General features: G+C 52.6%; 1 protein-coding gene across 2 annotated transcripts in view; it reads right to left on the minus strand.

Moving 5' to 3' along the window:
• Window positions 1-18655, minus strand: part of ARID3A (AT-rich interaction domain 3A) — a 78719-nt gene extending 60064 nt beyond the window's left edge. Inside the window, exons 1-3 of one of the 2 annotated variants that reach the window (XM_036736342.1) lie at window positions 18565-18655; window positions 7372-8180; window positions 6435-6771 (exon numbers count right to left, since the gene is read on the minus strand). In XM_036736342.1, the coding sequence (XP_036592237.1) occupies window positions 6435-6771; window positions 7372-7769 (735 nt within the window). In that variant the 5' untranslated portion in view covers window positions 7770-8180; window positions 18565-18655. Of the gene's footprint in view, window positions 1-6434; window positions 6772-7371; window positions 8185-18564 lie in introns of both variants that reach the window. The other variant, XM_036736336.1, reaches the window with a different exon arrangement.
• Window positions 18656-21010: the final 2355 nt, after the last annotated feature.

The following is a 21010-nucleotide window of genomic DNA, read 5'->3' on the forward strand; positions in this document are numbered from 1 at the left end:
TCTCCACCATGTGTCAAATTCTTCTCCGCCACCCCCATGCAGTTCTGGCAATCACACTGACAATCCTGACATCAGGCAGTTCCTCAGGGTCCTTTTCCCCTGCATCTCCCTCCCCAAATCTCCACAGACTGAAGGCAGCCAGCGAGTGGATGTGGGTGGGAGGGATGGTGATGGTGGGACAGTGAACAGGACACCAAAGTTTTGCTTCCCTCCCTAACGGATGGACAATATCTGCTCCTCCAGGGGGTCCAGCTCCCCTTCCTTTGCTTTTAAAGAAGCATGAGGCAGCCTGGGGGAAAAGGGGTGATAGAGGAGGAAGAGAGCCACAGGAGTAAAGAAGGGCCACGAGGACTTGTCTTAGTACCGGACTAGTTCCTAGATTCTGGATGAGTTCCTTCCCTCTGGCCATAGGTTCCTCTGTAAAATGATGGTGGGAGGGGATGGTGGGGTGATACAACAGTCTCTAAAATCCCTTCCAGGTCAGACACTCTACGCTGTATATTCTAGGGTCCTTCCTAGCCCTGACATTCTAAGACTCTGATTCCTTTCATTCCATATTCCAGGTTTTAAGGCCTCTCCAAGCTCTGATATTGTGTTCTAAGCTTCCTCTCAGCTCTGATAGTCTAGGTTCTAGGTTCTATGGTCCCTTCCCAGTTCTGATACTCTGACATTCTGTGTCTTAAGGGCCCTCCCAGCTCTGACATTCTGGGTTCTAAGACCCCTCCCAGTTCTGACCTTTTGTGTTCTGAGAGCCCTCCCAGCCCTGACATCCTGTGTTCTAAGGGCCCTCCCAGCTCTGACATTCTGGGTTCTAAGGGCCCTTCCACATCAGACATTCTGGATTCTTAGAGCCCTTCCAGCTCTGACATTCTCTGTTCTAAGTGCCCTCCCAGCTCTGACATCCTAGGTTCTAAGACCCCTCCCAGCTCTGACAGTATGTATCCTAAGGGTCCTCCCAATTCTGATACTATGTTCTAAGGCCCACCGAATCTCCTACCCCCCAGCTTTGACTTGTATCCTAAGGGCATCCCAGCTCTGACGTTCCCTGTTCTGAGGGCCTTCCCAGTTCTCACATTCTGTGTCCCAAGGGTCCTCCCAGTTCTGACACTCTCTGTTCTAAGAGCCCTCCCAGCTCTGACATTCCATGTTCTAAGAGCTTTTCCAAAAAATCAGCAAAACACATATTACCTTCTTACTGCGTACAAAGCACTGTGCTGTGTGCTGGCACAGTGTAGCGAAGGACTGCTCCCTGCCCTCGTGGAGCTAAAAGTGGGATTTTTTGGAACCATCATTTTGTCCATTCATGCGCTATGTCTTCTGAATGGCCCTTGGGGGCCAACAAGGCCCTGCCCCCTTCCTCTCCCTCCTTCCTGCCAGTGCCCTTCCAACAATGGAATCCCTTTGGTGGCCTCCTGGAGGTACATACTAAGATCCATGAACTTGGAGGACCCCTTCCCAGGATAGGAGGGATGGTGACAGAGAGGCCAGAGAGGAGGGAGGGCTTCGCCAGCCCTTTCTGGAAGCCCTGGGCCTGGCTCACCCCAGGTTGTTTTCAATCCCAGCTAACCCACAGGCTTGGCATGGAGTCAGAACCTGACACACGGACACACATCCATGTATAAATACAAGCAAATGCCCTCATCAAGGGAAAGATGGGCCTGCATTTTTTTTTAACTTCCCAGGAGAAAATGACCGATAAAAGAACCCTGGAGCCTAGGCCAAATCACTTAATTGTTCTGGTTCTCAGTTTTCCCATCTGGGAAATGGGAGTGGGGACAACTCCCTGCCCTGGTGACTTCTGGGAAGTGTGTTGTGAGGCTCAGAGGAAAGAAGGCTATTAGAGTGAACTGTAAACTGTAAAGTACCTGACGGAGGTGAGGGCCTCCTCGTCAAGGAGCAACTGACCAAAAGCAGCCCTCCCTAAACTAGCCAGCCCTTGGTCTGCCACTGGTTCACCACAGAAGCTTGAGCAAGACTCTTCCTCTTCTCTAGGCCTCTATATCCCCATCTGCAAACTGGGATTTCAAGCTGGGTGACCTTGGGCAAGTCACTGGCCTCAGTTTCCTCCATTGTAAAACAGGGATCCTAATAGCACCTACCCCCCAGGATCATTGTTGAGGATCACAGGAGATAATATCTGAATATTTATGTTATATTTGAATTGAACTATACTGTTACATAATACATAGGCAATATTATAGTTATATTTGTGTTAAACCGGACTTGAATATTTGTAAAGCACTTAGCCCTGTGCCTGATGGTAGGAGCTGTATAAATTCTAGCCACTGTTGTTATTAATATTATTCTGTTATCAGGTACCCTCCAAACTGTGAGGCTGCACATCCAAGGAGGGTTAATCCCTGTTTGTGACACCTGGGTTAGCCCACACTCCGTGCCTGGGCACCCCCCTCCTTCACAAGGATCATCCTAGCTCCCCCTTCCCCTGACATGCTAGGGCTTACAAAGCAACTTGCCTTAAATAAATAAAATAAATTTTAAAAACAAGCAAAAAGAAAACCACCCAAAGCAATTTCCCTCAGTTCCAGCAATCTGAGAGGGAGAGAGTGCAAACAGGGTGCAGCAGAGAGGGCAGACAAGCTGGGTTCCCATCTCAGCTCTGCCACTCGAACATCCTCTGTGACCCAGGGCAGGTTTCTTTCCCTCTCTGGGCCCCAGTTCTATAAAATGAGGAGGTGGGGTGGGTGCGGGGGAATTGGGTAATTTCTGAGGTCTCTTCTAGCTCCAAAACTCTGAGCTAGGTGATCATCTCCATTTAAAGACGGGGAAACCAAGGCTCAGAGAGATAGGTGATTTCTCCAAAGTCACCCAGCCAGGAAGCTTCAGATCGAGAACTCCAGATCCAGGAGTTTTTCATTCCCACCAGGATGCTCGGGAGCCCCTGGGTCTCCATTTGCCTCTCCTTTCCGGCTGTGTCTCACGCAAACCCAGGGAAGGAGGGGACAAAAATAAGAACATGAGGAAGCCCTCAATTCCCAGCTCAGCGGCCACTCCCCCCTCCTTCTGTCTGGTTTCCATCTGGGGCTGCTCAGCCACAACCCCCACCCTTAGCCTTTACTGCCCCCTCCTCCAACCCCCTCCGACAGCCTCGTCGGTGTTTAAATGGACTTAAACACACATCAAAGCAGCTCTAGCCGACCTCCCCGGAGCCCCTTCAGAGAAAAGGGCAGTTTCCTCCTGTTAACACAGAGCTGATGGCTCCAGCTTCCTCAAGTCTCTCTGAACTGCAGGGAACTGGTGGCAGACTGAACGCTGGAGCCGGGGTGCCGCTTCCCCCTGACCCCCGTGCCAAGGAACTCGAGATCTCCCAAGGGCTCAACAAGCAACTTGGCCGAGGCCCGTGCCACCTCCAGCCCTTGCCTTCCCCATTCCTGGGATAGGGGAAAGGGAGATGACACCCTGAAGAGCCTTTTCCAGCTCCTGAATATACCTTACAGGATACAGAAATGTCAGAATTGAAAGATCGAATCCAACCCCTTCATTTTTCAAGGGAGGAAACTGAGGCCCATTTGATTTGTCCAAGGTTACAAACTGTGTCCTGTCCCTGGCAGAGCCCAGGGCTTCCAGGAAGTAGGAGGAGGAAAAGAAGGTGACCTTGCTATAAGGCCCTGGCTGAGTCTTGGACCGTCCCTCAAACTCATTCACGGCCCTCAGAAGCCAGCCACAACAGCCGATGCCTCACGATCAGAATGGACCAGTGTAAAGCCTTGAGAGTGAGCCAAGCCTCCCTCCGTGGGTTCCCAGGGATGGGTCCAGTTGAGGTCCTCTAGTCAAGAAACCTCATGTGGAAACCCCATGTGCCCCCAGCCCCTGTCCCGGGGTCCCAGGAGCTCTCCTGTCAACAGACAAGATTAAGAAAACCTGTTGTTATTATTAACAAAACAGTAACTATAGTTCCAATTTCTAGAGTTCTTCCTTTTCTTTCCAAAAGCCACAGGAGGTAGGCTGTGAGAAGAATCTTTCTTCCATTTTACAGATGAAGAAACTGAGGCTGGAGGGACTGGTCCACAGTGACATAGCTAGTATTGGGGCCAGAACTTAGACCCAGACCTCTGGCCTCCACCTCTCATTCTCTTTTCACCATCCTACACTACCTTATGTCCTGTGATTTTGTTCATTATAACACAGCCCAGCCCTCCAACCCAGGACAATTCTCTCTCCTGCAGTCTGAACCACGGGCAGCCTCAAAGCCCAATAAGCCCGGGGCCAGGACCCAAGGGGATCTGGCCTGTGGCTCGGGTCCAGACAGCCCCACAGCTAGCTGTCTGCTGCTCTCCCTTACAGCTTGGACCTTAGTTATGTCATGGAACCCGGCCTGGTTTCACAATGAACAGACCCCTCACCTCCTACCTCAAGCCCCAGGACCAGGGGCTGCACCTGAGCTCTCAATTCCCTCCACACAGGAGCTGAGGATAGAGGGCCTCCCTGTCCTCTCTCACCTCTCACATCAAGGCTGTCACCAATTTCTATCAACCACACCTCCACCACATTTCCCACATCTCTCTAGTCCCTCCATGTCGTCACCTTCGCCCGGATACTCACTACCATCCCTCATTTCAACAGCCTCTAAAGGATCCACTCTTCCCCCTCTCCAGTCCTCCCTTGGTCCATTGCCAGACTAATCTTTCCGCACAGGCCTGGCCACGCCCCTCCTCCTCAAAGGCCTTCAATGGTTCTCAATTGTCCGATTAGCAAAATCCAAACTCTTCTGCCCTGTATCTGAGGCCTTCTACAGTATGGCGCCAATCCAACCTTTCTAATACCTTCCCCGTCATTCTCATTTCACTCATTCCCCACTCGGGACAAACAAGACTGCTTGCCTCCTTCAACACGCCCTAAATTCACTCTGCTGCCTCCTTCCTATGTCTCCTGTCTGGAAAGTCTTCCTGTTGTCAAACCCCCGACCTCCCATTAAAAGCCCAAACCAAGTGCCACCCTCTTCAAGTTGATAAATACACGTGGATAGAATGTTGCAGTCGCCAAAGTTCTAGGTGTCCCCTATTGGCCATGGAGTGAAAAGATGAGCACAGGTGTACAGACGACATCCAGGTGATACAGGGCAGGAGAAGGGTGTGCGCCAGTCAGGTATGGAGAGGGAGGGCCAAGAGAGGCGAGCCCTGGACCATCAAATGTAAATGGTGGAGGGAGCAACCAAGGCCAGCTGAGAGGACTGTCTAGGGAAGGTTTATGAGAAGAGGGCCTAGATCGAATGGAATGAGATGGGGCGAATCTGTATCCCCATCAAGATCACAGATTCTCCTGAAGTTTCTAAGTGTTATGTGTGTGTGTGTTAGGGGGTATCCCCGAACCCTCCTGATTCTAGTGCAGGGGTGGGCAACCTGAGGCCTCGAGGCCACATGGGGCTACAGGTTCCCCACCCTTGTCCTAGTGCCTTCCCTCTCTTAATTATTTCCTGTTTTGCCTCTCTGTAGTTTATTCGTCCATATCTGTTTGTTCTTTGTCTCCCCCATTAAACTCCTTGAGGGCAGGGATTGTCTTTTGCCTCTCTTTGTATCCCCAGTGCTTAGCACAGTGCCTGACACGTAGTAAGTGCCTACTAACTGTTCATTGACTAATTGAGGGTACAAAGGATAGAACTATGCAAAAAAAGGAACTTGTGATCTAATAGGAAGGAATGATATCTACAAATAAACCTGATACAAGGCAAAATGTGACAGGGAGAGTCAGGTAAGGGCCATAAGAAATTTGAAGGCATGAAGGTTCCTCTGAGCCCCCATCAGTGATGACTTTCCCCTTCTGACTCAAAATAACAACAATCCGTTCGCTTCCACATAGACTGTGTTCTCTAGCTGCCTGTGCTAATATCTTGTTCTCTTAGACCATGAGCTTCATGAAGGCAGGGCCCGTGGGTGTCCTGTCTAAGCTTCCTAAAGACCTGGGCACAAAGCCTTGTGCGTAGCTGCCTAGTCTTCCGCTCGTTAGCAAATGCCTTGGAGAGGAATTCTGTACACTTGCTGAGACCTGGGCCCACTGCCCAATGCCCAACCCTGTGGTGCCAAGCTCTGTTTATCTCCTGGGACCCCTGCCCATTTCATGATCCCAGGCCCTTCACTCATTCACCCCACCAGCCAAGTCTGGCCGGGATCATTGCTATACCCAACGCACTGATTCAGGAGGGCAGGGGAAAGGATTAGTCCATCCGGGGGTAGAAGTGATCAGAGAAACCACAGGGGAAAACGGGAGAATGGGTGATGCTTTCCCCCACAAGGGGGTCTCTCCCTGGGATAACTTTACAAGAAAAGAACCCAGTAGTCATGAGGAACATTCATTCAACAAAGTCACACAGCACATCAGCGCATCTACGGCAAAGGCTCCTGCACACAGGGCCCGCTCCAAGATGCCTATAGAACGATCCGGCCTCCACGGCAGGGGAGATACAGAGTCCAAAGTCCTACCTGTTTAAACTGTTCTTCATACGTCCAGTCCCCATGGTCAGGGGGTTGTGGCTGTGGCGGGAGCTGAGAGGTGCCTGGGTGGGTGAGTCCTGGAGCCAGGCGATCCTGGCCCCCCAGCAACCGGGATGTATCCCCCAGGAAGGGCTGGGGAGCTGGTGGCTTCCGAGGGAGCAGGGAGCCGGTGCCCAGCCTGGCCCGGCCAGCCGGGCCTATCCCCTCCTCTCCGAGCTCCTCCTCTTCTTCCTCATAATCATCTTCCTCCTCCTCTTCCTCTTCTTCCTCCTCCTCCTCCTCCCCAGGGTCTTCTTCAAAGTCTTCTTCCTCCCATTTTTGTTTCCTAGGTAAAAAGAGAAAAGGGCAGAGGCTGAGTAAGCGACAGGACCCAGATGTCCTCCTCCTCTTTCTGTAAAACTAAGGAGAACCCTTCCTATCACCCAACAGACTCCATCCCTTCTCTACCAGGGATGATACGTTGGCCAGCTCAGAAAGCATCCCCCCTCTCTGCTCTATTTCTAGAGGTGGGAATGGGAGAATCCAGGGAACAGCACAAATGCTTCCCAGAAAGAAGTCCCCTGGCTCCTCTCAGAAGGAATTAGGGTTTGGAAGTAGGGGCAGGAGGCTCAGGAGGGGCCACGTCCTTTCTGAGCCTTAATGATCCTCGTCCACAAAATGGGCCAACAACCAAGTTGTTGTATGCCTTCTTCTCCTCTGGGGATGCACCTCTACCTTGGCTCACCTGGGGCAAGTCTCCCGGTCCTCTGAGCCCCTGTTGCTATCCATTCCCCACGGCCATAGACACAGCACATCAAAACTAACATCTAACCTAATGTCTTCATTTTAGAGATGGGCAAATTGAGATCCAGGGAGTGGATGAGTTTCGTCAAAAGTGGCACATCTATCCTGACTCCCAAGCCCTCCCTGCACACTCATGACTTACATCTCCTCCTCTTCTTCTGAGACCAGCTCCTGGAAGCGCCCATGGCTGCCCTCTGTCCCCTGGGCTGGCTCATCTGCCCGTGCAGGAGGGACTGAGGCCACTTCGCCTTCTTCTAGCTCATCCTCATCCTCCTCGTCGCCAGACATCGGACTCCCCTCTGAGCCTCCAGGGCTCGGGGCATGGCTCAGGCCGGCAGCCGCTGCTCGCATGGCTGCCAAGGCTGCCATCTGGGCCCGCTGTATGCGCATGCTCTCTGGCTCACCGTCTTCTGCGTTGGGACCAGGCCCCTGTGGCGCAGTGGGCCCTGGCGGCTCTGGCGCCTGCTGCCGGGCCTCCATCTCCTGCCGGGCCCGCTGCTGCCGCTGCAGAAGATTCTCCATCACCGCGTGCAGCTTCATGGCTGTCCGCCGTCTGCCTGGGGGCTGGAGAGCCCGAGGACAGGGGGGCGGCAGGGCAGGGCCCGGCGGGGAAGGGGGGAGGCGCCGGGGGGCTGGCGGGCCGCACTGCAGCGTGGCGAATGGGGGGGCTTCGATGACAACGAAAGGAGGGAGAAGGGGCCAGGCTGGGCTGTCCTCTTTACTGACTCTGAGCCAGTACCTGGCCGGGACACAAGCCCAGAGGTCACCAGGAGCCGGCCCTCCGGGCTCAGGCAATCATTCAGCTGGACATCCCCTGGAGGATTCCCGTGATAGAGCGAGGGTGGGGAATGTCCTTCACCACCAGCAGCGAGGCCAGTGGGGCTGGAGGTCAGCAAGTCCTATTTGCCTCAACCTGGCTCAGGCCTGTTTCATCCAGGTACCTCTGAGAACCTGTCTGGGCAAAGGGAGATGGGAAAAATAGGTTAGCTACATGGTTAGAGCTGGAAGGCTTTCCCCTCCTTCCTCTAATCCAGTCCACCGTCACATCTCCCTGTGGCTAGGGCCTTATTCTCAAGCCCCCTGCCTGCAAGACGACCCAACTAGCTGGCTGGGGCCTAATGCACAAGAGATTAGCACCCCAATAAATGGGCCTGGACCTGTTTTCATGGGTACACCCAACGAGCAAACTCCCTTTACCAAATGCACACCAGAATCTGCTTGCCCCACTTTAGAGGGGCCAAGGTCACCTGGCCAGCCAGTGCCAAGAGCAGAATTCCTGCCTCTCTCCACTACAAAACTGCTAGTCCTGACTCCACCCCAACCTACGCTATACCCAGCCCTGTCTCCCAAAGGATCTATGAACTGCCCCAGCACAGGCTCCAGCCAGCTACGGTATGCCAGGCAAGGGGAAGGGCCTACAGGCCGGACAGAGGGGTCAAGGCTTAAGGAGTACCAACTTCCATTTCTATGACATTTGAAGGTTTACAAGGAGAAGAGGTGGTGGTAAGTAGATAAAGTATTATGAGTCCCATTTTACAGATGGGGAAACTGAGTGATTTGTTTAAGGCACACAAGTGACAAGTACTAAAGCTGGGCTTTCTGGGATTGTTGGAATATAGATGGAGAGCCAGAAAGGACCCTGGAAGTCATCGAGTCCAACCCTTCCTCATTTTACAGATGGGGAAACTGAGGTCTAGAGAGGTAAATGATGTGGTCAGTGTCACACAGCTAGTTAAGGGCTGGAGGTCGCTCCTGATTCCAAGACCATTAGACTCTGTGGAGAGAAGTCTCTGATAGAGCAGTCATGGGAGGAGAGTCTTGGGGAGGGGAAAAGGGGTACAAGCTGTGATATCTAAGAAATCCAGACCATCTGAAGTCTCCTAGGGATGGAAAAATCAAGCCTGAGAAGCTGGGGAGAGAGAACTCTAAGTCGACCACTACTCCATCCCCCCTTCCTTGGACAGAGGGGCCATGAGGACCCAGGCCAAGGCGGGCATCTATCCTGCCCCTTTCCAATTCCTAGCATCGCAAAGGTCCTTTGGTTCCAGTCAGGGCCTCCCCCCACTCTCTCCCTCCAAGTCTAGGAGGGCTCCCTGGAGGCAGGACCACAGAGCTGAGACTCCATCCCTCCCCCTAATACCCTTTGCCTCTCACCTACAACCCAGGGGTCTGGTGTCACCTCCAGAGACAATTCATTAATATTAAAGCTGGCCTTCCCTGGCACCTGCTGCAGTCCAGGGAGAGATAAGCAGCACCTCATCAGGCTGACCCCCGAAGCCCCCAGAATTGTTGCTTCATAAACAGAGGTGGGGAAGGCCTTCCCCTGCCTCAGCTGCTGATTGGCTGCCATCTCCCTGGGCCATCTGGGGTCTAGGGTCTGCGCGTGGCATTCCAAGTTCTAAGTTCCACGCATACAAGAAGGGAGCTGCCATTGGTTGTCGGTCCATCCCCATCAGGGCCCAGAGAGGGGGCTAAGACTACTCTCATTAGTGGAATCTCCCCAAGATGGGGCACTTAGAATCCTGAATTCTTCTTTCCCCAAACAGAGGAGAGCTAGAACCCAGGCCTTCGCAAATGCCTAATCCTAAGATTGGTCTCAATCTGGGGGAGGGAGGGCAGGATAGAGCTTCCCAAAGGTTAGAATCAACCAAGAAATAGAGGGGTGGGGAGGGGGGTGATAAAGAAGGATCCTGGGCAGAAAAGAAAAAGACATACATGTTGTATGCCCCCAGGCTAATTGTATCCCTCTCTGGGCCTCATGGCTTTGGAGTCAGACAGCCTGGCATCCTGTCCCAAGCTCTGGCCTCCCCCACACCCCATCTTAGCCTCAGTTTCCTCATCTGTAAAATGAGCAGTTTGGGCTAGATGGCTTCCAAGTTCCCATCCAGCACATCTCCAAACTCACTTTTAGGGTCCTCCAAGGGTCACATTCATCTCACCCGAGCCTAGAATCGTTTCCAGGACATGAAGAACCCTGGATATTGACAGTGTTCAGTTTAAAGGAATGATGGTAATTCTCATTTTTAAAGGATTTCTCTCACAACTACTAACATTTTACAGCTGAGGACACGGAGGCTCAGAGAGCCTGTCTGAGGCAGGATTTGAACCCAGGCCTTCCCGACCTCAGGTTCAATATCGGCCATACTGCCAGTCCAAAGCTCTTCCACTCTACCCACATGGCCAGGAAGTCCTTTCTGTCCAGTCTCTCAAACGGCAGTCAGTGGCCAATAAATACTAAGTGATTACTATGTGTCAGGCACTGTGCTAACATAGGGGATACAAATAACAAAAAGAAAGCCAGTGTCGGCCCTCGAGAAGCTTACAGTCTAACAGGGAATTCATTTGACAGGGGACCACAGTGAAGGCCAGAGAAGGAAGCCGACCTTCCCAAGGGCTGGGACACTCAGCTGCAGGACTCAGGACGCCCAGCCCAGGGCTCTTTCCATCTGGCCCAGAGCTTACATGCTGATTTCAGCACTCACTCTCTTCTCTCCCACTTCCACCCCCCCCCCAGCAAAAATAACCCCAAAGTAGTGGTTTTTCACTACTACGAGGGTGGCAATCAGACCCACCTGAGGGGTCTGAGGAATGGATGTATGGCGGATGGATGGTGAGAGCATTTACAAGCGGCACCATCGGGTAGGGAGAAGGGAGAGGGGGCAATTCTTTGCTTCATGGGAAACCTCATACTTCAGAAAAAAGATCTAAAGCACGTCCCTCCCCAGATCACACATAAGGGATGATCTCTCCTTTTGGATCCTGAGGATCAGTGAGAGTACAAGGCACTAGATGAACAGAAGCCTAGACTAAGGCTTCTCCCAATGTGTCCCTTAGCCACCTCCCCGCAGGTCTGCAATAGAGCCAGAGGGATTTCCTGGAGGGAAGGGATGGGGTGGGGTGGGGAGAACATGTGATGTCAGGATGCACCCAAGGCTCTCAGACAAAACCAGATCTTGGTGGATGAACCCACGCAAGGTGCATGCATTCAAAACCACTTCTGGGTCACATTCAAAACCATGTTTAGGTCAAAATGCCCACGCAGCAAACACACCCATGGAACTGTGCCAGGATGGGCAAGGCAGCTAGCAGCTGATCCTCCGGCAGAAGTGTGTAAGGGCGGTAAATCTACCCTAAGGCCAGCTGCCAAGGGCTGGACTCCTATGGTGGCACCTGGGGGGAAAGGGGGAAGAGGAGGGGGGAACCTTTTTCCAGCTCCAGGGCCTATTTTGGTCAAAGCTACACAGAGGAGGAAGGCAGGGAGGGGGTGGAGGCCAGGTCTGAGCTGGCCCAGAACTATTGCCAACGCAACCCCAGGATTAGGTGGAGAAACTGGAATCGGAGGAGATGCCAGCCCCAAGCCTCCACCACGTGGAATCTTATAGATGGAAAAAGTCTTAGGTCTTAGAATATAGTGAAGAAACTGAGACTCGGAGAGGTGTGGAGTCAAGGGGCCTGAGTCTGAATCCTGTCTGTTATATTAACTAGTTTTATAACCTGGGGCAAACCACTTCACTCCTCCGGACCTCAGTTTCCCTATCTGAAAAATAAGGAGTTTGGTTAAGATTACCGCTAGGGTCTATCCCCTGGCTCTGACAATGTACATTCTAAGGCCCCTCCCAGCTCCGATGTATTATGTTCTATGTTCTACTGTGAGAGTCAATGTTCCAAGAGCCCTGTCCTAGCTTTGACATTCTGTATTCTAATACCCCTCCCAATTTGACATTCCAAGTTCTAAGTCCTGGGATGGCCAGGTGTCACAGTGAGTAGAGAGCCAGGCTTGGAGTCAGGAAGACTCATCTCTTTGAGTTCAAATCTGGCTTCAGACACTTCCTAGATGTATGACCCTGGGCAAGTCACTTAACCCTGTTTGCCTCAGTTACCTCATCTGTAAAATGAGCTGGAGAAGGAAACGGCAAACTACTCCAGTATTTCTGCCAAGAAAACCCTGAATGGGGTCACGACGAGTCTGACACGATTGAAAATGACTGAACAATCAACAATCTCACAAAGAAATTAAAGTTCTAAGGCCTGAGGTCCCTTTCCAATAGGGGGTCTTATCCCACTTTTTGTCATGGACCCCCTCCCCCGGGGGACAATCTGGCTTGTTGTGGACCCTTTCTCAAAAGAATGTTTTTAGATGCATAAAACACTGAAGATTACATAGAGATACAGAAATAGTTAGCAAAATATTTAAAACACCCAGATTTCTGGCCCTTGCTTGACAGATCTAGCATGCAACATTCCAAAGAATGTTTTTAGATGCATGAAACACTGAAGATTACATAGGAAGACAACTATATAGAAATAGTTAGCAAAATATTTTAAAAACCCAGATTTCTGGCCATTGCTTCACAGATCGAGCATTCAATATCTAAGGCCCCTTCCAGCTGCAACCCTGGGACCCATGCAGCCCTCGATCCTCCTCCCCTATCAGTCCACAGCCTTCCTCCCCACCTCCCTTGTCCAGAACTTACCTCAGAATGACAGCCGGACAGCAGAGATGTCTACTTCCCTGGGGAGCCTGGGTAGGGCCTCCTCTGCTCTGCTCCCATCCCTCTCTCCCTTGGCCCTCCCATCAGTCAGTCCTCAAATCCACCTTTTCTCCAACCCCACCCACTTTTCCACTTTCTCCATCAGTCTTTCTTACTGGCTCGCCATCCAGGAGGCCTCTCTTGGGCCATACAACTATGCATTCTAGGACAGCACCCATCTGTCCCATTCATAAACCCTAAACAAAATCAGAGCTGGGAGGATCTAGTGCGACTCATACCTCATCAGAAAGTTCCTCAAAAACACCCTTCGCAAGTAATCATTCAAACTCTGCTTGGATACATCCGATGACAGGAATCTCACTACCCACCTATGAAGGCAGTGCACCCCACATTGGGACAACCAAGATTGTTAGAAAGTTCTGCCCCTTCTACCCAACCTAAATCTGCATCTCTGCACCCCCACTTCTTCTACCTCTTTCTCTGGTGTCTAATGAATCCCGTTTCACCATTTAGCCTTCAGATACTAGAATATTCTTATCCTTAGGCTGCTGCTGGAATGATGGGACTTAAGCAACAGAAAAACCAGGGTTCAAATCTAATCTCTGGCACTTTCTAGGTACATAAACCAGGCACTTAACAGCATCGATTCTATTACTAAATTGTGGACAGCTGGGCACTGAGGTGGAGAGAGAAGTTCAGATCCAGCCTGGGACATTTACCGGCTGTGTGGCCCTGGGCGAGCCACCCAACCTCAGCCTGCCTCAGTTTTCTCATCTGTAGAATGGAGAGCCTACCTCACATGGCGGTTGGGAGCATCAGATGAGATATTTGTAAACCACTGAGCACCGGCAAGGGCTATATAAATGCTTCCTATTATTATTATCATAGCGGCTTCCTTCTTGCTTAGACACTAATAATAGCCTCCATTTCTGTAGGTGTTTAGACTTTACAATGTACTTTCTCTAAAACTGCCTAGCGGGATAGGAAGTGCAAGGATTGCTAAAAGCCCCACTTTACAGATGAGGACACAGAGGCTCAAGGAAGAAAAGTGACCTGTCCATAGTTAGAGCCAGAATTCAAATCCAGGGCTGTTAAGTCCCAGTCCAGAGCTCCTTCTACAGAATGCTAACTCTTCTCTGGGCCAAACATCCACATGGCTTCCCTTCCCTCCTTTCCTCGGTGACCTCCTAGGGGACTAGGGATGCAGGTCACTGAATATACTGTCAGACCTAGCCGGAAGGTTTGGCTTAAGTGTCTTCCTCAAGGAGTGGGGTGAGAGTTGGTGGGGAGGGGGATGATATCCAAAATGTTCACAACGGGAAAACAAAAGTCATCAATAAATAACTTTTCACACACACACACACACACACACACACCCCAACCAGTCTGGTTAGAGATGAAAAGACCAACTTTGAAATGCCCCATCACACAAGGGAACAAGGTGACAGGGGAATGGACTTGAAGTCTAAAGACCCAAGTTCAAATCAGAGCTCTGTCACCTGTGTGACCTCAGGCAGAGGGCTTAATATCACTGAGACTCAGTTTCCCAATCTGTAAAATCGAAAAGGGAGTTGGACTAAATGGCCTCTGAAGTCCCTCCCAGCTCTAATTCTTTGATTCTTCATGAAGGTATTGGGAAAAAAGGTAGGCTTAAAACCAGACACCTGGACCCAGGACTTACTGGCTGGGTGACCTTAGGTAAGTCACTTGCCTCACTCTCTGGACCTCAGTCTGACTACTGTTTCAGGTCAACGTGGGGAAAGCACCTCCAGACACTATAGAAATGGGAGTATCGTTCTTGATCAGAGCTCAAAATTGAAGTGTACATAAAGGGGTTTTTGGAAATGAAAGGGGTTTGGTCTTCTGTATCTCCCTTTTACTAGCTGGCTATAATAGCTCAGGGTCACTGGTCTTTTGTGAAGTTTGTTTGCCTTTGAAAACAGCCTCATGCTATCAGAGACTGTCCCCAGCAGGCACCACAAGTAATCCTTGGTTTTTTTTTCCTTCCACTAATCTAAATCTAATCCCCCGTCCCCACTTTACAATTACAGAAACTGAGTCCCAGAGAGAGGAAAAGCCTTGGCCTAAACTCCCACAGACTGAGCCCAGAACAGAACTCAGCCATCCTGGGCTGGCCCATAAATGTCGGGGGTGGATTGTTTCCTTAGTAGAAGGTCTCAGATCCATATATGAGTCCCTGTGTGACCTTGAGGAAGTCAAGGTACCTTTGAGGCTTAGGAGGCCAGATGGCCTCAGACACTTATTAATGTGTAACCCTGGGCCAATAACAACCTCTCTGGGCCTCAGTTTCCTCTGAAGAGGTAGATTCAGTGGCTTCTAAGAGCCCCTCCTAGCTCCAAACTGAGATCCCGAAATCTTTCAGCACCTTAATTTTCTCATCTGTAAAATGAAGGCTGTATAACTTTCTTAAGACCTCGCCCAGTTATTAGTTTCAGGGAAGACAGCTTTAGGGGAGGCAGATGCCATTATTCTTCCAGTGGGAAGGTCATGGGGCCAAATGCCATGAGTTGCCCTGACTGGGCCCAGGGCTCTCCAATTTCGCCTCTGTCCAACGAAGGGCTATCTATCCTCCCCTAAAGCTTCGGCCATCATTTCTACAAACAAGGCTCACCAGGCAGCCAGCATCCATGACGGGTGCAGCCGGTCACCCAGGTTGATTCCCAAGACAACTCACCCCTACCCTTCTCAGAAAAGTTATAACCCAGCAAAGAGCCAGAAGCCAAGATCCCGGAAGGTCCTCTAGGGCAGGCTGGCTCAGCTTTGAAGAGGGAGAGGGTGACTGTGAAGGCGAAGGGGTGGAGGGAAGGGATGGGACCAGAGTCTGGCAACACCCTGGCTGGCTGGCTGGCTGCCTGACCTTATTCCCTACTTTGGAGGGACCCAACCCTAACCGGCAGGCCTGCTCATCCCTCTCTACCCCGAGCTACAGGACATAGCGTGGCCCAGCCACACATGGGACATGCTCCCTGCCTGGCTTTCAACAGAAAGTAGGGGAAAGAAGTTGTTTTAGTCCTATGGAGAGGAAGAAGAAGCTTTCCGGTCCTCAGTTTCCATATCTAGAGAATGCTGAGGCTGGTCACCCTGAAGGACAATTTTACCTCTGCCAGTCTGTTCTAAGGCCCTCCCAGTTCTGACATTCTGTGTTCTTAGTGTGATCTCTTCTGTGATCTCCCAGATCTGTCCCTTCCCTACTCCTACCCCAAGGGATGGCCTGACGGGAAGGCCATCTAAAGGCAAAAATGGACATCCAGGCTTGGGTCAGAGGGGCCTGACCTCTTGTCCCTTCCCAGGGTACTCTGCTTCCTGCTGCCCCTAAGGGAGGGGAAATGCTGAACCCGAATTTCTGAGGTGGGCTGTCCCAACACCCCAGCAGCTTTAAGAAAAACTGTCCTTTGGTCTTAGAAAACCTGGCTGTCTGGGAATCCCATAAGCCTATGGGGAAGGGGGTGGCAGTGGCAACGAGACATAGAAAGGATTGGGATGTTCTCATCTAGTTTATGAGTCTGGGGTTTGCCCACCCACACCCAGACATCCCTCTCTGCCAGGACTATGGGATGTTCACTGGCCCCTCGGGAGTCAGCTCTGATGAGCATGAGGACTGGACAGCCAAGGAAGGGCTGACTGGACCCCCCTTGAAAGGGTTCCCCCCATATCAGTGACAAAGCAGGCTCACCACCTCCCCCACAGCATCATCCCTGGCTCCAGGCCCCAAAACCAATTAACCCTTTGTTCTCCTTCTATTTATTACATCCTCTGGTCCAGGGGGCTTAGAATAGCTGCAGCCAGAAGGATTTTGAGGTGGGTGGGTAGGAAGGACACTCTATGTTATCCAGGCAGATGTGTGGAGGGGGGGTGGGGGGAAGTGAGGCTGAGGGGGAAAGCAGGAGGAAGGAAAGTTACAGTGGCTTTCATGCATGGGTCTGCTTCCCACCCCCAATTACATTTGCGTCCTCTGCAGAGCAGAGACTTGGGGCCCCAGGACCCTTGCAAAACCCAGTATTTTAAGTGTTGTGCAAGGCTGCAGGGCCCTGGACAGAGAGGCCTCCAAAGTGGGGGAGGGGAGAGACCAGAAGGGGAAGGGGTAGCCCCAGCCTCTGATGGGAAGCTTTGTAAGGAAGAAAGGAAACTGAAAAAGAAATGAAGAAGAGAGAGAGAAAAAAAAAAACCCCAAAGCCCGATATGTTCAAACTTCTTGGAAAGAACCGATTTGCATTTCGAGTCGCCGGGTGTGTGTATCTCCATATGGTAACTAGTATTTACCGGATTTATGTAGCCGAGAGGCTTCCTCAAGAGAATGTAAGCTCCTTGAGGGCAAGGCCTGTTTCTGCATCTCCTCGGTATCCTCAGAGATTAGAGGGCACCAGGCGCTTAGTAAGCGCTTAATGAATGCTTGTTGATTGAGTGAAAGGCAGAGGGACTGGGTTCGTACGGATGGGAAAGTGAGCTCCGCGGTTGTGTATCTCTTTGTGGCGGGGCGGATCAGGGTGTGAGAGAGATATGTGAATGTGAGCCTGTGCGTGCCTGTGTGAGCCTGGGTGCCCCCACACACACTCCACCCCAGGTTCCGCCATCAGGGGCCAGGCCCGGGGCAATCGATGTTTCCCGACCATGTCCATTCTCCCCCACCTTTGCTCTACAATTGGGGGTGGGGTGGGGGGTCCTGCCCCTTTCCGGCCACCCAGTCCTGGCCCCTGCCCCGCCCGTGCCTGGGAGCCTCAGAGGCGCCTGGAACCCAGGGGTGGGGGTGGGGTGGGGGGCTGCTAGGGGACCCAGGAGTCCCAGCTCCTAGCGGGAGCGGGGGGGGGGGGGGCAAAGAAGGGGAAAAGAGGAGGAAGAGGAAAAGGAGAAGGATGAAGAAGGCTGTGTGTCTGCCTCTCTCCCCGGGCAGCCCGGAGTGGGGAAGAATCCCAGAGACAGCGTCCGCGCCACCCCCTCCCCACCCCCCCCCCAGTCCCCAGCCTGGCTCGGCTTGGCTCGGCCCGGCCGCCCGGGGGACAGGATTTCCGCTCGGAGCAGCCTAGGAGGAGCGGCGGCGGCGGTGGCTGCAGCAGCAGCAGTAGCAGCAGCCCAGGCCCCGACACCTCCCCGGGTCCGAGCAGCCCCGGGCACATTGAACAGTGGGGGGTACCGGAGGTGGGGGATACTGCCTGGGGCGCCCTCCCCTCCCCCGCTCCGCGTCTTTGCCAGCCCGACTCAGTGGGGTGTTTGCAGTGGAGGGGTGGGGGAGACAAGACAAGAGAAGCCTCCTCTAATTGCCCTAAGTGGGGAGCCCGGAATTTAAAGGGCCAGCAGCCTCAGCCTAACTTTGGGGGCCCTTGCCAACTGCACGAGGAAGGGAAGTCCCGTATTTAAAGGGCCAGCAGCTCCCGGCCCCGGTCGAACTTCGGGGGCTCTCCCTAATTACCCCAGGGAAAGGGCGCTCTGGTTTAAAGGGACAGCTACCCGCTCCCCCTAAGTCCCTGAGTAACTTCGGGGAGCCTTCCTCCCCCCCCAGCCTCCCCCAATCACCCTGGAAGGATCAGAGGGAGCGGAGAGGGGGAGGGAAGAGTTGCGGATTTAAAGGGCCAGCCACCCGCTCCCCCCAGACCCTGCCTAACTTCGGGGCGCCTTCCCCCTTCGAGCCCCCAACTCCGGTTACCCAGGTAGGCTCGGAGGGAGCGGGAGAGGGAAGGAGTTTCAGAGTTAAAGGGCCAGCCGCCCGCTCCGCCCGGGCTCAACTTCGGGGGAGACCGCCCTCCCCCCAAATCGCCGATCCAGGGGAGGGGGAGCCCCGGATTTAAAGGTCCCGGCGCGCCGCGGCGCCCGCTCGCAGGCTGCCTTACCGTGCTCCCGGGCGGCTCATGCCCCGCCCGCCCGTCAGTCCGTCAGTCCTGCGCCGCCCTCGGGCTGCTCCGGCTCTCCCGGCCCGGGCTGGCCTGGCCGCTCTCCGACTGCCTCCTGCCTGCCCTGCAGACCGTGCGCGCTCCAGCGCCCCCCCCCCCGACCCCCCCCACCCCGATTTGGCCGGATTGGTAAATTTCTCCTGGCGCGCAGTATCTCGCCTCCCCCCCACCGCGGCCCCGGGCGGGCTCCCCGCCCCGCGGACGAATCATTGGGCGACGGAGGCAATCAGATGCAAATTCCTAACCTCTGAATCAGAGCTGCGGCGGCGTGCGACCGCCCCCCCCCAGCCACCCCCCCTCCCACCTCCACCCCGGGGTCGCGCAGTGACCGCCCCCACCTCCTTTCCGCTCCCCCTCGGGCAGTCGCTGACCCACCCGCCCGGCCGGCAACAGGGGGTTGAAAGGCTTCGGATCCCAGGCTGCGGCCCCTTTAAATCATAATAAATAATTTTTTAAAAAAGAAAGATACTAAAGTCGCTTTGGAGGACACGCCCCTTCCCCCTCCCTACGCCCAACCCCCCGTTTAGGGACCGTCTACAAAGTGCCCAATTGGGTTACTACGGGAGGAGGAGGGGGGAGGAGGACTCCCCAAGGCCATCCAGCCTTGGGGCCCTGTAGGTTGTAGGGGAAAGTGCGCCGGGCTGGCAGGGAGGACCACCTGAGTTCTAGAGAGAAGGAAGGAAGAGAGGAAGGAAACATGCATTTATTAAGCGCCTACTATATGCCTTTTGCAGGGCTAAGCCCTTTACCTGAGGTTATCTCCTTTGATCATCACAACAACCCTGGGAGGTAGGTGCAATTATTACCACCTTTTACCGAGAAGGAAAGTGAGACCGGGAGAGTTTAAGAGATTTGCCCAGGGTCATGCAACTAGTGTTGGCAGTCGGATCTCAATTCCTGACACCAGGACAGATGCCGGCTCCTCTGTGCCTTCTACGAGGTACTTTCCCTCTCTGGACCTCAGTTTACCCCCTTGATAAAGTGTGTGGGTTGGATTAAATGATCTCTACCAAACCTCAGGTTCCAAGGGCCCTCCCTTTCATAGAGGCAACGTATTGTGGTCTTAGGAGGTCAGCCTTGGAATCAGAAAGATCTGGGTTCTAATTTTGCCACCGATATGTAAACTACAAGGGACCACCCACAAATCGGGGTCATACACTAAGGTGCAGAAGAGTTGCCTCCAAAGATAAAGATACGGGTCTCCCCAAGAAAAAGCTTCCTTCTTAGCTTCAAACCCTGTATCAGACTAGCTGTCTGACCCTGGCAAATCATTTACCCTCTCTGTGCTTCAGTTTCCTCGTCTGTAGAGCGGGGATCATAATAGCATCTACCTCCCAGGATTGTCCTAAAGATCGGAGGAGACGGTATTTATAAAAAGCACGTAGAGCAACAGTGTCCAGCACATAGTAGGTGCTATGTGGAATGCTTATTCCTTTATTATTCCGGCTGTGGTATCCCATGACTTGTATTTTCTGCCCCAAGAAAAAGATGAGATTGTGGAAGAAGAGGCTGCTGCCGGTTTGAAATCAACTCCCCCATCTGAGCCCCAGGAGACCTTCAAACCAGGTGGCCTGGCCCAGGGGGCAGGTGACAACTAATCAAAGATCCAGGCTTGATAAGTAGGGATGGATTGGGAGAAGATAAATTCTGCCCCCAGGAAATCCCGCCCACCTGCCTGCTTGTCAGACCTGGGAGGGACTTCTTGTTGTTCAGTGTATCTGACTCTTCCTGACCCGGTTTGGGGTTTACTGGCAATTATACTGCAGTTATTTGCCATTTCCTTCTCCAGCTCATTTGACAGAGGAGGAAACTAAGGCAAACAGGGTTAGGTGACTTGCCCAAGGTCACACAGCTAGTAAGTATTTGAGATCAGATTCAAACTCAGGTGTTCCTGACTCCAGGCCTAGGGCTCTATCCACTGTGCCTGCCACCTAGCTGCCTCTGCAAGGGACCTTTGACTGTAAAATGTCAGAGCTGAAAAGTCCCTTAGAACACAGAATGACAGAGCTGGAAGGCCCCCTAGAATACAGAATATCCCAGCTGGGAGGGCCTTTAGAATACAAGATGTCAGAAATAGGAGGACCCTTAGAACGTGGAATGCCAGAGCCCCAAGGGGCGGTAGAACTCAGAATTTCAGAACTGGGTAGGGCGCTTAGAATGCAGAACATCTCATACTTTATGTCCAAAAGTCAAATTCCATATACCCTATCTACCTTACCTTCTAACTTTCCTATTTAAACCTCAGTCACTTTTTTTTTTACTCCTTTCTTATTCTTCCATGCCTGCCTCTTCCAATCAGCTCACTTCTTGCCTGAACTGTTTTAATAGCCCGATAATTGGGCTCCATATCCAGTCTCCTTTCTCCAATCCATTGTGGATATCCTCT

This window comes from Trichosurus vulpecula, chromosome 1 (assembly GCF_011100635.1).
Source record: "Trichosurus vulpecula isolate mTriVul1 chromosome 1, mTriVul1.pri, whole genome shotgun sequence".
NCBI lineage: Eukaryota > Metazoa > Chordata > Mammalia > Diprotodontia > Phalangeridae > Trichosurus > Trichosurus vulpecula.